Here is an 18118-nt window from a genome sequence, read left to right on the forward strand (position 1 = left end):
GTATATAACCAGTAGACTAGTAGTATATAACCAGTAGACTAGTAGTATATAACCAGTAGTCTAGTAGTATATAACCAGTAGTATATAACCAGTAGTCTAGTAGTATATAACCAGTAGTGTCTAGTATATAACCAGTAGTCTAGTAGTATATAACCAGTAGTCTAGTAGTATATAACCAGTAGACTAGTAGTATATAACCAGTAGACTAGTAGTATATAACCAGTAGTCTAGTAGTATATAACCAGTAGACTAGTAGTATATAACCAGTAGACTAGTAGTATATAACCAGTAGACTAGTAGTATATAACCAGTAGTCTAGTGGTATATAACCAGTAGTCTAGTAGTACATAACCAGTAGTCTAGTAGTACATAACCAGTAGTCTAGTAGTACATAACCAGTAGTCTAGTAGTATATAACCAGTAGTCTAGTAGTATATAACCAGTAGTCTAGTAGTATATAACCAGTAGACTAGTAGTATATAACCAGTAGACTAGTAGTACATAACCAGTAGTCTAGTAGTATATAACCAGTAGTCTAGTAGTATATAACCAGTAGACTAGTAGTATATAACCAGTAGTCTAGTAGTATATAACCAGTAGTCTAGTAGTATATAACCAGTAGTCTAGTAGTATATAACCAGTAGTGTATAGTAGTCTAGTAGTATATAACCAGTAGTCTAGTAGTATATAACCAGTAGTGTCTAGTATATAACCAGTAGTCTAGTAGTATATAACCAGTAGTCTAGTAGTATATAACCAGTAGACTAGTAGTATATAACCAGTAGTCTAGTAGTATATAACCGGTAGTGTATAGTAGTCTAGTAGTATATAACCAGTAGTCTAGTAGTATATAACCAGTAGTCTAGTAGTATATAACCAGTAGTCTAGTAGTATATAACCAGTAGTATATAACCAGTAGTCTAGTAGTATATAACCAGTAGTCTAGTAGTATATAACCAGTAGTCTAGTAGTATATAACCAGTAGTTTATAGTAGTATATAACCAGTAGTCTAGTAGTATATAACCAGTAGTCTAGTAGTATATAACCAGTAGTATAGTAGTCTAGTAGTATATAACCAGTAGTATATAACCAGTAGTCTAGTAGTATATAACCAGTAGTCTAGTAGTATATAACCAGTAGTATATAACCAGTAGTCTAGTAGTATATAACCAGTAGTCTAGTAGTATATAACCAGTAGTTTATAGTAGTATATAACCAGTAGTCTAGTAGTATATAACCAGTAGTATAGTAGTCTAGTACTATATAACCAGTAGTATATAACCAGTAGTCTAGTGGTATATAACCAGTAGTCTAGTAGTATAGTAGTATATAACCAGTGGTATATAACCAGTAGTCTAGTGGTATATAACCAGTAGTCTAGTAGTATATAACCAGTAGTCTAGTAGTATATAACCAGTAGTCTATAGTAGTATATAACCAGTAGTGTATAGTAGTATATAACCAGTAGTCTATAGTAGTATATAACCAGTAGTCTATAGTAGTATATAACCAGTAGTCTAGTAGTATATAACCAGTAGTCTAGTGGTATATAACCAGTAGTCTAGTGGTATATAACCAGTAGTCTAGTGGTACATAACCAGTAGTCTAGTGGTACATAACCAGTAGTCTAGTAGTACATAACCAGTAGTCTAGTAGTATATAACCAGTAGTCTAGTAGTATATAACCAAAAAGTCTAGTAGTATATAACCAGTAGTCTAGTAGTATATAACCAGTAGTCTAGTAGTATATAACCAGTAGTCTAGTAGTAGTATATAACCAGTAGTTTATAGTAGTATATAACCAGTAGTTTATAGTAGTATATAACCAGTAGTATATAACCAGTAGTCTAGTAGTATATAACCAGTAGTCTAGTAGTATATAACCAGTAGTGTATAGTAGTCTAGTAGTATATAACCAGTAGTCTAGTAGTATATAACCAGTAGTGTCTAGTATATAACCAGTAGTCTAGTAGTATATAACCAGTAGTCTAGTAGTATATAACCAGTAGACTAGTAGTATATAACCAGTAGTCTAGTAGTATATAACCGGTAGTGTATAGTAGTCTAGTAGTATATAACCAGTAGTCTAGTAGTATATAACCAGTAGTCTAGTAGTATATAACCAGTAGTCTAGTAGTATATAACCAGTAGTATATAACCAGTAGTCTAGTAGTATATAACCAGTAGTCTAGTAGTATATAACCAGTAGTCTAGTAGTATATAACCAGTAGTTTATAGTAGTATATAACCAGTAGTCTAGTAGTATATAACCAGTAGTCTAGTAGTATATAACCAGTAGTATAGTAGTCTAGTAGTATATAACCAGTAGTATATAACCAGTAGTCTAGTAGTATATAACCAGTAGTCTAGTAGTATATAACCAGTAGTATATAACCAGTAGTCTAGTAGTATATAACCAGTAGTCTAGTAGTATATAACCAGTAGTTTATAGTAGTATATAACCAGTAGTCTAGTAGTATATAACCAGTAGTATAGTAGTCTAGTACTATATAACCAGTAGTATATAACCAGTAGTCTAGTGGTATATAACCAGTAGTCTAGTAGTATAGTAGTATATAACCAGTGGTATATAACCAGTAGTCTAGTGGTATATAACCAGTAGTCTAGTAGTATATAACCAGTAGTCTAGTAGTATATAACCAGTAGTCTATAGTAGTATATAACCAGTAGTGTATAGTAGTATATAACCAGTAGTCTATAGTAGTATATAACCAGTAGTCTATAGTAGTATATAACCAGTAGTCTAGTAGTATATAACCAGTAGTCTAGTGGTATATAACCAGTAGTCTAGTGGTATATAACCAGTAGTCTAGTGGTACATAACCAGTAGTCTAGTGGTACATAACCAGTAGTCTAGTAGTACATAACCAGTAGTCTAGTAGTATATAACCAGTAGTCTAGTAGTATATAACCAAAAGTCTAGTAGTATATAACCAGTAGTCTAGTAGTATATAACCAGTAGTCTAGTAGTATATAACCAGTAGTCTAGTAGTAGTATATAACCAGTAGTTTATAGTAGTATATAACCAGTAGTTTATAGTAGTATATAACCAGTAGTCTAGTAGTATATAACCAGTAGTGTATAGTAGACTAGTAGTATATAACCAGTAGTCTAGTAGTATATAACCAGTAGTCTAGTAGTAGTATATAACCAGTAGTTTATAGTAGTATATAACCAGTAGTTTATAGTAGTATATAACCAGTAGTCTAGTAGTATATAACCAGTAGTGTATAGTAGACTAGTAGTATATAACCAGTAGTCTAGTAGTATATAACCAGTAGTCTAGCATTATATAACCAGTAGTCTAGCATTATATAACCAGTAGTGTATAGTATATAACCAGTAGTGTATAGTATATAACCAGTAGACTAGTAGTATATAACCAGTAGTCTAGTAGTATATAACCAGTAGTCTAGTAGTATATAACCAGTAGTGTATAGTAGTATATAACCAGTAGTGTATAGTAGTATATAACCAGTAGTGTATAGTAGTATATAACCAGTAGTGTATAGTAGTATATAACCAGTAGTCTAGTAGTATATAACCAGTAGTATATAACCAGTAGTCTAGTAGTATATAACCAGTAGTGTATAGTATATAACCAGTAGTCTAGTAGTATATAACCAGTAGACTAGTAGTATATAACCAGTAGTCTAGTAGTATATAACCAGTAGTCTAGTAGTATATAACCAGTAGTGTATAGTAGTCTAGTAGTATATAATCAGTAGTATATAACCAGTAGTCTAGTAGTATATAACCAGTAGTCTAGTAGTATATAACCAGTAGTCTAGTAGTATATAACCAGTAGTCTAGTAGTATATAACCAGTAGTCTAGTAGTCTATAACCAGTAGTGTATAGTAGTATATAACCAGTAGTGTAGTAGTATATAACTAGTAGTGTATAGTATATAACCAGTAGTCTAGTAGTATATAACCAGTAGACTAGTAGTATATAACCAGTAGACTAGTAGTATATAACCAGTAGACTAGTAGTATATAACCAGTAGACTAGTAGTATATAACCAGTAGTGTATAACCAGTAGACTAGTAGTATATAACCAGTAGACTAGTAGTATATAACCAGTAGACTAGTAGTATATAACCAGTAGTGTATAGTAGACTAGTAGTATATAACCAGTAGTATATAACCAGTAGTCTAGTAGTATATAACCAGTAGTCTAGTAGTATATAACCAGTAGTGTATAGTAGTCTAGTAGTATATAACCAGTAGTATATAACCAGTAGTCTAGTAGTATATAACCAGTAGTCTAGTAGTATATAACCAGTAGTATATAACCAGTAGTCCAGTAGTATATAACCAGTAGTCTAGTAGTATATAACCAGTAGACTAGTAGTATATAACCAGTAGACTAGTAGTATATAACCAGTAGACTAGTAGTATATAACCAGTAGTGTATAGTAGACTAGTAGTATATAACCAGTAGTCCAGTAGTATATAACCAGTAGTCTAGTAGTATATAACCAGTAGACTAGTAGTATATAACCAGTAGACTAGTAGTATATAACCAGTAGACTAGTAGTATATAACCAGTAGTCTAGTAGTATATAACCAGTAGTCTAGTAGTATATAACCAGTAGACTAGTAGTATATAACCAGTAGACTAGTAGTATATAACCAGTAGTGTATAGTAGACTAGTAGTATATAACCAGTAGTCTAGTAGTATATAACCAGTAGTCTAGTAGTATATAACCAGTAGTCTAGTAGTATATAACCAGTAGTATATAACCAGTAGTCTAGTAGTATATAACCAGTAGTCTAGTAGTATATAACCAGTAGTCTAGTAGTATATAACCAGTAGTCTAGTAGTATATAACCAGTAGACTAGTAGTATATAACCAGTAGACTAGTAGTATATAACCAGTAGACTAGTAGTATATAACCAGTAGTGTATAGTAGACTAGTAGTATATAACCAGTAGTCTAGTAGTATATAACCAGTAGTCTAGTAGTATATAACCAGTAGTATATAACCAGTAGTCTAGTAGTATATAACCAGTAGTGTCTAGTATATAACCAGTAGTCTAGTAGTATATAACCAGTAGTCTAGTAGTATATAACCAGTAGACTAGTAGTATATAACCAGTAGTCTAGTAGTAGATAACCAGTAGTCTAGTAGTATATAACCAGTAGTCTAGTAGTATATAACCAGTAGTATATAACCAGTAGTCTAGTAGTATATAACCAGTAGTGTCTAGTATATAACCAGTAGTCTAGTAGTATATAACCAGTAGTATATAACCAGTAGTCTAGTAGTATATAACCAGTAGTGTATAGTATATAACCAGTAGACTAGTAGTATATAACCAGTAGACTAGTAGTATATAACCAGTAGTCTAGTAGTATATAACCAGTAGTATATAACCAGTAGTCTAGTAGTATATAACCAGTAGTGTCTAGTATATAACCAGTAGTCTAGTAGTATATAACCAGTAGTCTAGTAGTATATAACCAGTAGACTAGTAGTATATAACCAGTAGACTAGTAGTATATAACCAGTAGTCTAGTAGTATATAACCAGTAGACTAGTAGTATATAACCAGTAGACTAGTAGTATATAACCAGTAGACTAGTAGTATATAACCAGTAGTCTAGTGGTATATAACCAGTAGTCTAGTAGTACATAACCAGTAGTCTAGTAGTACATAACCAGTAGTCTAGTAGTACATAACCAGTAGTCTAGTAGTATATAACCAGTAGTCTAGTAGTATATAACCAGTAGTCTAGTAGTATATAACCAGTAGTCTAGTAGTATATAACCAGTAGACTAGTAGTATATAACCAGTAGACTAGTAGTACATAACCAGTAGTCTAGTAGTATATAACCAGTAGTCTAGTAGTATATAACCAGTAGACTAGTAGTATATAACCAGTAGTCTAGTAGTATATAACCAGTAGTCTAGTAGTATATAACCAGTAGTCTAGTAGTATATAACCAGTAGTGTATAGTAGTCTAGTAGTATATAACCAGTAGTCTAGTAGTATATAACCAGTAGTGTCTAGTATATAACCAGTAGTCTAGTAGTATATAACCAGTAGTCTAGTAGTATATAACCAGTAGACTAGTAGTATATAACCAGTAGTCTAGTAGTATATAACCGGTAGTGTATAGTAGTCTAGTAGTATATAACCAGTAGTCTAGTAGTATATAACCAGTAGTCTAGTAGTATATAACCAGTAGTCTAGCAGTATATAACCAGTAGTATATAACCAGTAGTCTAGTAGTATATAACCAGTAGTCTAGTAGTATATAACCAGTAGTCTAGTAGTATATAACCAGTAGTTTATAGTAGTATATAACCAGTAGTCTAGTAGTATATAACCAGTAGTCTAGTAGTATATAACCAGTAGTATAGTAGTCTAGTAGTATATAACCAGTAGTATATAACCAGTAGTCTAGTAGTATATAACCAGTAGTCTAGTAGTATATAACCAGTAGTATATAACCAGTAGTCTAGTAGTATATAACCAGTAGTCTAGTAGTATATAACCAGTAGTTTATAGTAGTATATAACCAGTAGTCTAGTAGTATATAACCAGTAGTATAGTAGTCTAGTACTATATAACCAGTAGTATATAACCAGTAGTCTAGTGGTATATAACCAGTAGTCTAGTAGTATAGTAGTATATAACCAGTGGTATATAACCAGTAGTCTAGTGGTATATAACCAGTAGTCTAGTAGTATATAACCAGTAGTCTAGTAGTATATAACCAGTAGTCTATAGTAGTATATAACCAGTAGTGTATAGTAGTATATAACCAGTAGTCTATAGTAGTATATAACCAGTAGTCTATAGTAGTATATAACCAGTAGTCTAGTAGTATATAACCAGTAGTCTAGTGGTATATAACCAGTAGTCTAGTGGTACATAACCAGTAGTCTAGTGGTACATAACCAGTAGTCTAGTGGTACATAACCAGTAGTCTAGTAGTACATAACCAGTAGTCTAGTAGTATATAACCAGTAGTCTAGTAGTATATAACCAAAAGTCTAGTAGTATATAACCAGTAGTCTAGTAGTATATAACCAGTAGTCTAGTAGTATATAACCAGTAGTCTAGTAGTAGTATATAACCAGTAGTTTATAGTAGTATATAACCAGTAGTTTATAGTAGTATATAACCAGTAGTCTAGTAGTATATAACCAGTAGTGTATAGTAGACTAGTAGTATATAACCAGTAGTCTAGTAGTATATAACCAGTAGTCTAGTAGTAGTATATAACCAGTAGTTTATAGTAGTATATAACCAGTAGTTTATAGTAGTATATAACCAGTAGTCTAGTAGTATATAACCAGTAGTGTATAGTAGACTAGTAGTATATAACCAGTAGTCTAGTAGTATATAACCAGTAGTCTAGCATTATATAACCAGTAGTCTAGCATTATATAACCAGTAGTGTATAGTATATAACCAGTAGTGTATAGTATATAACCAGTAGACTAGTAGTATATAACCAGTAGTCTAGTAGTATATAACCAGTAGTCTAGTAGTATATAACCAGTAGTGTATAGTAGTATATAACCAGTAGTGTATAGTAGTATATAACCAGTAGTGTATAGTAGTATATAACCAGTAGTGTATAGTAGTATATAACCAGTAGTCTAGTAGTATATAACCAGTAGTATATAACCAGTAGTCTAGTAGTATATAACCAGTAGTGTATAGTATATAACCAGTAGTCTAGTAGTATATAACCAGTAGACTAGTAGTATATAACCAGTAGTCTAGTAGTATATAACCAGTAGTCTAGTAGTATATAACCAGTAGTGTATAGTAGTCTAGTAGTATATAATCAGTAGTATATAACCAGTAGTCTAGTAGTATATAACCAGTAGTCTAGTAGTATATAACCAGTAGTCTAGTAGTATATAACCAGTAGTCTAGTAGTATATAACCAGTAGTCTAGTAGTCTATAACCAGTAGTGTATAGTAGTATATAACCAGTAGTGTAGTAGTATATAACTAGTAGTGTATAGTATATAACCAGTAGTCTAGTTGTATATAACCAGTAGTCTAGTAGTATATAACCAGTAGTCTAGTAGTATATAACCAGTAGTATAGTAGTATATAACCAGTAGTCTAGTAGTATATAACCAGTAGTATATAACCAGTAGTCTAGTAGTATATAACCAGTAGTCTAGTAGTATATAACCAGTAGTCTAGTAGTATATAACCAGTCGTGTATAGTAGTATATAACCAGTCGTGTATAGTAGTATATAACCAGTAGTGTATAGTAGTCTAGTAGTATATAACCAGTAGTCTAGTAGTATATAACCAGTAGTCTAGTAGTATATAACCAGTAGTCTAGTAGTATATAACCAGTAGTGTATAGTAGTCTAGTAGTATATAACCAGTAGTCTAGTAGTATATAACCAGTAGTCTAGTAGTATATAACCAGTAGTCTAGTAGTATATAAACAGTAGTCTAGTAGTATATAACCAGTAGTCTAGAAATATATAACCAGTAGTGTATAGTAGTCTAGTAGTATATAACCAGTAGTATATAACCAGTAGTGTATAGTAGTCTAGTAGTACATAACCAGTAGTCTAGTAGTATATAACCAGTAGTCCAGTAGTATATAACCAGTAGTCCAGTAGTATATAACCAGTAGTCTAGTAGTATATAACCAGTAGTCTAGTAGTATATAACCAGTAGTCTAGTAGTATATAACCAGTAGTCTAGTAGTATATAACCAGTAGTGTATAGTAGTATATAACCAGTAGTCTAGTAGTATATAACCAGTAGTCTAGTAGTATATAACCAGTAGTGTATAGTAGTATATAACCAGTAGGCTAGTAGTATATAACCAGTAGTGTATAGTAGTATATAACCAGTAGTCTAGTAGTATATAACCAGTAGTATATAACCAGTAGTATAGTAGTATTTAACCAGTAGTCTAGTAGTATATAACCAGTAGTGTCTAGTAGTATATAACCAGTAGTCTAGTAGTATATAACCAGTAGTCTAGTAGTATATAACCAGTAGTGTATAGTAGTATATAACCAGTAGTCTAGTAGTATTTAACCAGTAGACTAGTAGAAAATAACCAGTAGTCTAGTAGTATATAACCAGTAGTGTATAGTAGTATATAACCAGTAGTCTAGTAGTATATAACCAGTAGTCTAGTAGTATATAACCAGTAGACTAGTGGTATATAACCAGTAGTGTATAGTATATAACCAGTAGTATCTAGTAGTATATAACCAGTAGTGTATAGTAGACTAGTAGTATATAACCAGTAGTCTAGTAGTATATAACCAGTAGTGTATAGTAGTCTAGTAGTATATAACCAGTAGTCTAGTAGTATATAACCAGTAGTGTCTAGTATATAACCAGTAGTCTAGTAGTATATAACCAGTAGTCTAGTAGTATATAACCAGTAGTCTAGTAGTATATAACCAGTAGACTAGTAGTATATAACCAGTAGTCTAGTAGTATATAACCGTTAGTGTATAGTAGTCTAGTAGTATATAACCAGTAGTCTAGTAGTATATAACCAGTAGTCTAGTAGTATATAACCAGTAGTATATAACCAGTAGTCTAGTAGTATATAACCAGTAGTCTAGTAGTATATAACCAGTAGTCTAGTAGTATATAACCAGTAGTTTATAGTAGTATATAACCAGTAGTCTAGTAGTATATAACCAGTAGTCTAGTAGTATATAACCAGTAGTATAGTAGTCTAGTAGTATATAACCAGTAGTATTTAACCAGTAGTCTAGTAGTATATAACCAGTAGTCTAGTAGTATATAACCAGTAGTATATAACCAGTAGTCTAGTAGTATATAACCAGTAGTCTAGTAGTATATAACCAGTAGTCTAGTAGTATATAACCAGTAGTCTAGTAGTCTATAACCAGTAGTGTATAGTAGTATATAACCAGTAGTGTAGTAGTATATAACTAGTAGTGTATAGTATATAACCAGTAGTCTAGTTGTATATAACCAGTAGTCTAGTAGTATATAACCAGTAGTCTAGTAGTATATAACCAGTAGTATAGTAGTATATAACCAGTAGTCTAGTAGTATATAACCAGTAGTATATAACCAGTAGTCTAGTAGTATATAACCAGTAGTCTAGTAGTATATAACCAGTAGTCTAGTAGTATATAACCAGTCGTGTATAGTAGTATATAACCAGTCGTGTATAGTAGTATATAACCAGTAGTGTATAGTAGTCTAGTAGTATATAACCAGTAGTCTAGTAGTATATAACCAGTAGTCTAGTAGTATATAACCAGTAGTGTATAGTAGTCTAGTAGTATATAACCAGTAGTCTAGTAGTATATAACCAGTAGTCTAGTAGTATATAACCAGTAGTCTAGTAGTATATAAACAGTAGTCTAGTAGTATATAACCAGTAGTCTAGAAATATATAACCAGTAGTGTATAGTAGTCTAGTAGTATATAACCAGTAGTATATAACCAGTAGTGTATAGTAGTCTAGTAGTACATAACCAGTAGTCTAGTAGTATATAACCAGTAGTCCAGTAGTATATAACCAGTAGTCTAGTAGTATATAACCAGTAGTCTAGTAGTATATAACCAGTAGTCTAGTAGTATATAACCAGTAGTCTAGTAGTATATAACCAGTAGTCTAGTATTATATAACCAGTAGTGTATAGTAGTATATAACCAGTAGTCTAGTAGTATATAACCAGTAGTGTATAGTAGTATATAACCAGTAGGCTAGTAGTATATAACCAGTAGTGTATAGTAGTATATAACCAGTAGTCTAGTAGTATATAACCAGTAGTATATAACCAGTAGTATAGTAGTATTTAACCAGTAGTCTAGTAGTATATAACCAGTAGTGTCTAGTAGTATATAACCAGTAGTCTAGTAGTATATAACCAGTACTCTAGTAGTATATAACCAGTAGTGTATAGTAGTATATAACCAGTAGTCTAGTAGTATTTAACCAGTAGACTAGTAGAAAATAACCAGTAGTCTAGTAGTATATAACCAGTAGTGTATAGTAGTATATAACCAGTAGTCTAGTAGTATATAACCAGTAGTCTAGTAGTATATAACCAGTAGACTAGTGGTATATAACCAGTAGTGTATAGTATATAACCAGTAGTATCTAGTAGTATATAACCAGTAGTGTATAGTAGACTAGTAGTATATAACCAGTAGTCTAGTAGTATATAACCAGTAGTCTAGTAGTATATAACCAGTAGTCTAGTAGTATATAACCAGTAGTCTAGTAGTATATAACCAGTAGTCCAGTAGTATATAACCAGTAGTCTAGTAGTATATAACCAGTAGTGTATAGTAGTCTAGTAGTATATAACCAGTAGTCTAGTAGTATATAACCAGTAGTCTAGTAGTATATAACCAGTCGTGTATAGTAGTATATAACCAGTAGTGTATAGTAGTCTAGTAGTATATAACCAGTAGTCTAGTAGTATATAACCAGTAGTCTAGTAGTATATAACCAGTAGGATATAGCCAGTAGTCTAGTAGTATATAACCAGTAGTATATAGCCAGTAGTGTAGTAGTATATAACCAGTAGTCTAGTAGTATATAACCAGTAGTGTATAGTAGTATATAACCAGTAGTGTCTAGTAGTATATAACCAGTAGTGTCTAGTAGTATATAACCAGTAGTCTAGTAGTATATAACCAGTAGTCTAGTAGTATATAACCAGTAGTCTAGTAGTATATAACCAGTAGTCTTGTAGTATATAACCAGTAGACTAGTAGTATATAACCAGTAGTCTAGTAGTATATAACCAATAGTCTAGTAGTATATAACCAGTAGTCTAGTAGCATATAACCAGTAGTCTCTAGTAGTATATAACCAGTAGTATAGTAGTATATTACCAGTAGTGTATAATATAGTAGAGTATAGTGTATATCTCACCTCTATAGGTATGTGAAGCCTGGTTCTCCTGTATGGGTATATTACCAGTAGTATATAGTATAGTATAGTATAGTGTATATCTCACCTCTATAGGTATGTAAAGCATGAATCCTGGCTCTCCTGTATGGGTCATACTCATCACTCTGATCCCATTGGCATATCCCACACTCATTTCCTGTTGACACACAAACCAAGGGTCAGAAACACAACAACAACAACACTCAGCCTTGTGATGAGACGGGGGCCACTTCACTATCACATAACGCGACTGGTCTAAAGACGGACAGGGTTTCCCCTCACCTTACAGAAGGACAGGGGTTTCCCCTCACCTTACAGAAGGACAGGGGTTTCCCCGCACCTTACAGAAGGACAGGGGTTCCCCTCACCTTACAGAAGGACAGGGGTTCCCCTCACCTTACAGAAGGACAGGGGTTCCCCTCACCTTACAGAAGGACAGGGGTTCCCCTCACCTTACAGAAGGACAGGGGTTCCCCTCACCTTACAGAAGGACAGGGGTTCCCCTCACCTTACAGACGGACAGGGGTTCCCCTCACCTTACAGAAGGACAGGGGTTCCCCTCACCTTACAGAAGGACAGGGGTTCCCCTCACCTTACAGAAGGACAGGGGTTCCCCTCACCTTACAGAAGGACAGGGGTTCCCCTCACCTTACAGAAGACGGACAGGGGTTCCCCTCACCTTACAGAAGACGGACAGGGGTTCCCCTCACCTTACAGAAGACGGACAGGGGTTCCCCTCACCTTACAGAAGACGGACAGGGGTTCCCCTCACCTTACAGAAGACGGACAGGGGTTCCCCTCACCTTACAGAAGGACAGGGGTTCCCCTCACCTTACAGACGGACAGGGGTTCCCCTCACCTTACAGACGGACAGGGGTTCCCCTCACCTTACAGAAGGACAGGGGTTCCCCTCACCTTACAGAAGACGGACAGGGGTTCCCCTCACCTTACAGAAGGACAGGGGTTCCCCTCACCTTACAGAAGGACAGGGGTTCCCCTCACCTTACAGACGGACAGGGGTTCCCCTCACCTTACAGAAGAGGGACGGGAAGTGTTCGGGAGTCATGGAGACATACGATAGTTCTCCTAGGACGTCCATCGCGCGCGGACCAATAAGATTCAACGCTGTAGGAAGGGAGGCGTGGGAGAAAAACGGGTTCTCAGAACAGAATTACATTGTGTAGAACTGAGGGGAAAGTTGAGGATTCTGCAGCGATCGTTCTCACCGGTGTACTTCCAACTGACATCCTCGAGGTGGAGCTGTGGGTCTTCGGGCATGTGCTTCTTCAACCACGACCAGCAGTGGACCTGCTGATCCGTAGGAGAGATGATGAAGAAGCTACAGAGACAGAGAGAGAGACAGAGGAGAGACATAGAGGAGAGACAGAGAGAGAGAGACAGAGAGAGAGACATAGAGGAGAGACAGAGAGAGAGAGAGAGACAGAGAGAGAGAGAGAGAGAGAGAGAGAGAGAGAAAGAGAGAGAGAGCAGAGAGAGAGAGAGAGAGAGAGAGAGAGAGAGAGAGAGAGAGACAAGACAGAGAGAGAGAGAAGAGAGAGAGAGAGAGAGAGAGAGAGAGAGAGACAGAGAGAAGAAGACAGAGACAGAGAGAGAGAGAGAGAGAGAGAGAGAAAAACAGAGACAGAGACAGAGAGAGAGAGAGAGAGAGAGAGAGAGAGAAGAGAGAGAGAGAGAGAGAGAGAGAGACAGAGACAGAGACAGAGACAGAGAGAGAGAGAGAGAGAGAGAGAGAGAGAGAGACGGAGAGAGAAAAACATTTAGACGAGGGACTAACCCGTCGCCTCCCCAGCCATTGTCTTGCGACTGGTGGTGTCACTCCTATGTGACGCTCGTCCCTCAACAGACAGTGCAGACGAATGTGGAGGTGTCTGACGTAAGACAAGGTGGTTCAGTCTCTATCCTGTTCATTTGGAGGACATTCACACGAGTTACCCCCAGGTGGAGTTACCAACCAGGTGGAGTTACCAACCAGGTGGAGTTGCCAACCAGGTGGAGTTACCAACCAGGTGGAGTTACCAACCAGGTGGAGTTACCCCCAGGTGGAGTTGCCAACTAGGTGGAGTTGCCAACCAGGTGGAGTTACCAACCAGGTGGAGTTACCAACCAGGTGGAGTTACCAACCAGGTGGAGTTACCAACCAGGTGGAGTTACCAACCAGGTGGAGTTGCCCCCAGGTGGAGTTACCAACCAGGTGGAGTTACCAACCAGGTGGAGTTACCAACCAGGTGGAGTTACCAACCAGGTGGAGATACCCCCAGGTGGAATTACCAACCAGATGGAGTTACCAACCAGGTGGAGTTACCAACCAGGTGGAGTTGCCCCCAGATGGAGTTGCCCCCAGGTGGAATTACCAACCAGGTGGAGTTGCCCCCAGGTGGAGTTACCCCCAGGTGGAGTTGCCAACCAGGTGGAGTTACCAACCAGGTGGAGTTACCAACCAGGTGGAGTTGCCCCCAGATGGAGTTACCAACCAGGTGGAGTTGCCCCCAGGTGGAGTTACCAACCAGGTGGAGTTGCCCCCAGGTGGAGTTGCCCCCAGGTGGAGTTATGAACAGCTGGCTAGGCTCTCACCTATTCTTCTGGACTCTGACCACGCTGCAGTGGTTCTTCTAATGGTTAAACTCTCACCTGTTCTTCTTAACCTGTCTGGGCTAGGGGGCAGTATTTTCACGGCCGGATGAAAAACGTACCCAATTTAAACAGGTTACTACTCTTGCCCAGAAATGAGAATATGCATATTATTAGTAGATTTGGATAGAAAAGACTCTGAAGTTTCTAAAACTGTTTGAATGGTGTCTGTGAGTATAACAGAACTCATATGGCAGGCAAAAACCTGAGCGTTTGACATGCTTCTAAGTACGGTAATGGAACATTTTGACTTTTCGTCTCTCGTTCCGCGCTCGCGCGTTATGCCTTTGGATAAGTGATCTGTACGCACGAACAAAACGGAGGTATTTGGACATAAATATGGATTATTTCGAACAAAAACAACATTTCTTGTGGAAGTAGCAGTCGTGGGAGTGCATTCTGATGAAGATCAGCAAAGGTAAGAGCAACTTTCTAATACTAATTCTGAGTTTAGGTTGCCCCGAACTTGGCGGGTGTCTGAATGTACTCAGAATATTGAAAAATGTGCTTTCTCCGTAAAGCTATTTTAAAATCTGACACAGCAGTTGCATCCAGGGGTAGTCTATCTATAATTCTTAAAATAATTGTTATATATTTTGTCAACGTTTATTGTGAGTATTTTTGTAAATTTATGTGCACATTCACCGAAGGTTTTGGTGGGAATACATTTTCTGAACATCAAGCGCCAATGTAAAATACTGATTTTTAGATATAAATATGAACTTTATCGAACAAAACATACATGTATTGTGTAACATGATGTCCTAGGAGTGTCATCTGATGAAGATCAAAGGTTAGTGCTTCATTTAGCTGTGATTTGGTTTTTATTGACACATGTCCTTGCTTGGAAAATGGCTGTGATTATTTTTGGATATGTACTCTCCTAACATAATCTAATGTTATGCTTTCGCTGTAAAGCCTTTTTTGAAAATCGGACAAAGTGGTTCGATTAACGAGAAGTTTATCTTTAAAATGGTGTAAAATAGTTGTATGTTTGAGAAAGTTGAATTATGACATTTTGTTGTTATTGAATTTTCCGCCCTGATAAACTGGCTGTGTCCCGCAGCGTCCCACCTAGCCCATAGAAGTTAACATTTTACATTTACATTTTAGTCATTTAGCAGACGCTCTTATCCAGAGCGACTTACAGTAGCGAATGCATACATTTCTTTTCATTTCATTTTTTTTTTTTTCTGTGCTGGCCCCCCCTGTTGTGGTATAGGGGACAGTATTTTCACGGCCAGATAAAAAACGTACCCAATTTAATCTGGTTACTACTCCTGCCCAGAAACTAGAATATGCATATAATTAGTAGAGTTGGATAGAAAACACTCTGAAGTTTCTAAAACTGTTTGAATGGTGTCTGTGAGTATAACAGAACTCATATGGAAGGCCAAAACCTGAGAAGATTCCATACAGGAAGTGCCCTGTCTGACAATTTGTTGTCCTTCTGTTGCATCTCTATCGAAAATACAGCATCTGTGCTGTAACGTGACACTTTCTAAGGCTTCCATTGGCTCTCTAAAGCTGCCAGAAAGTGGAATGGGGTGTCTGCTGTCTCTGGGCAAAGTACAGCAGCAGAGTTTGTAAGTGGTCAGCCTGGGGACAGTGAGACTGGAGATGCGCGTTCACGAGACTTCTCCATTTTTTTATTTCTCTCTTTGAATGAATACAACGTTGCCCGGTTGGAATATTATCACTATTTTACGAGAAAAATAGCATAAAAATAGATTTTAAACAGCGTTTGACATGCTTCTAAGTACGGTAATGGAATATTTTGAATTTTTTTGTCACGAAATGCGCTCGCGCGTTACCCTTCGGATAGTGACCTGAACGCACGAACAAAACGGAGGTATTTGGATATAACTATGGATTATTTGGAACCAAAACAACATTTGTTGTTGAAGTAGAAGTCCTGGGAGTGCATTCTGACGAAGAACAACAAAGGTAATCCAATTTTTCTAATAGTAATTCTGAGTTTAGGTGACCCCGAAGTTGGCGGGTGTCAAAATAGCTAGCCGTGATGGCCGAGCTATGTACTCAGAATATTGCAAAATGTGCTTTCGCCGAAAAGCTATTTTAAAATCGGACAAAGCGATTGCATAAAGGAGTTCTGTATCTATAATTCTTAAAATAATTGTTATGTATTTTGTTAACGTTTATCGTGAGTAATTTAGTAAATTCACCAGAAGTTTTCGGTGGGTATGCTAGTTCTGAACATCACATGCTAATGTAAAAAGCTGTTTTTTGATATAAATATGAACTTGATTGAATAAAACATGCATGTATTGTATAACATAATGTCCTAGGGTTGTCATCTGATGAAGATCATCAAAGGTTAGTGCTGCATTTAGCTGTGTTTTGGGTTTTTGTGATGCATGCTAGTTGCTTGGAAATGGCTGTGTGGTTTTTTGTGTCTATGTACTCTCCTAACATAATCTAATGTTTTGCTTTCGCTGTAAAGCCTTTTGGAAATCGTACAACGTGGTTCGATTCAGGAGAAGTGTATCTATAAAATGGTGTAAAGTTTGAGATCTTTAAAATAAAACATTTTGTGGTTTTAAATTTGGCGCTCTAATTTTTCACTGGCTGTTGAATAGTGTGGGACGATTTTGTCCCACCTCCCCTAGAGGTTAATGGCTAAGCTCTCACCTGTTCTTCTTAACGGTTAAGCTCTCACCTGTTCTTCTTAACGGTTAAACTCTCACCTGTTCTTCTTAATGGTTAAACTCTCACCTGTTCTTCTTAATGGTTAAACTCTCACCTGTTCTTCTTAACGGTTAAGCTCTCACCTGTTCTTCTTAATGGTTAAACTCTCACCTGTTCTTCTTAACGGTTAAACTCTCACCTGTTCTTCTTAACGGTTAAACTCTCACCTGTTCTTCTTAACGGTTAAGCTCTCACCTGTTCTTCTTAACGGTTAAGCTCTCACCTGTTCTTCTTAATGGTTAAACTCTCACCTGTTCTTCTTAACGGTTAAGCTCTCACCTGTTCTTCTTAATGGTTAAACTCTCACCTGTTCTTCTTAATGGTTAAACTCTCACCTGTTCTTCTTAATGGTTAAGCTCTCACCTGTTCTTCTTAACGGTTAAACTCTCACCTGTTCTTCTTAATGGTTAAACTCTCACCTGTTCTTCTTAATGGTTAAACTCTCACCTGTTCTTCTTAATGGTTAAACTCTCACCTGTTCTTCTTAATGGTTAAACTCTCACCTGTTCTTCTTAATGGTTAAACTCTCACCTGTTCTTCTTAATGGTTAAGCTCTCACCTGTTCTTCTTAATGGTTAAACTCTCACCTGTTCTTCTTAACGGTTAAACTCTCACCTGTTCTTCTTAATGGTTAAACTCTCACCTGTTCTTCTTAACGGTTAAACTCTCACCTGTTCTTCTTAATGGTTAAACTCTCACCTGTTCTTCTTGACTCTGACCACGCTGCAGTCGTTCTCATATCCGCCCCTCTCGTTCAGCATGCCCGTATGAACGATGTGACCCACTGGCACATCGAGGTCATTGGCACAGAGGTACTGTAGCAACGC

General features: G+C 36.0%; 1 protein-coding gene across 2 annotated transcripts in view; it reads right to left on the bottom strand.

The window, feature by feature from the left end:
* pdpr (pyruvate dehydrogenase phosphatase regulatory subunit) overlaps positions 1 to 18118 on the bottom strand; it is a 74738-nt gene that overhangs the window by 19708 nt on the left and 36912 nt on the right. For both annotated transcript variants that reach the window (XM_045708454.1, XM_045708455.1), the window contains 4 exons: positions 17991 to 18118; positions 13160 to 13272; positions 12964 to 13058; positions 12001 to 12090 (listed from right to left, as the gene is read on the bottom strand). The exon at positions 17991 to 18118 is cut by the window's right edge and continues 21 nt beyond it. In XM_045708454.1, the coding sequence (XP_045564410.1) occupies positions 12001 to 12090; positions 12964 to 13058; positions 13160 to 13272; positions 17991 to 18118 (426 nt within the window). The remainder of the gene's footprint in view (positions 1 to 12000; positions 12091 to 12963; positions 13059 to 13159; positions 13273 to 17990) is intronic.

This window comes from Salmo salar, chromosome ssa26, assembly GCF_905237065.1.
Source record: "Salmo salar chromosome ssa26, Ssal_v3.1, whole genome shotgun sequence".
Classification (NCBI taxonomy): Eukaryota; Metazoa; Chordata; class Actinopteri; order Salmoniformes; family Salmonidae; genus Salmo; species Salmo salar.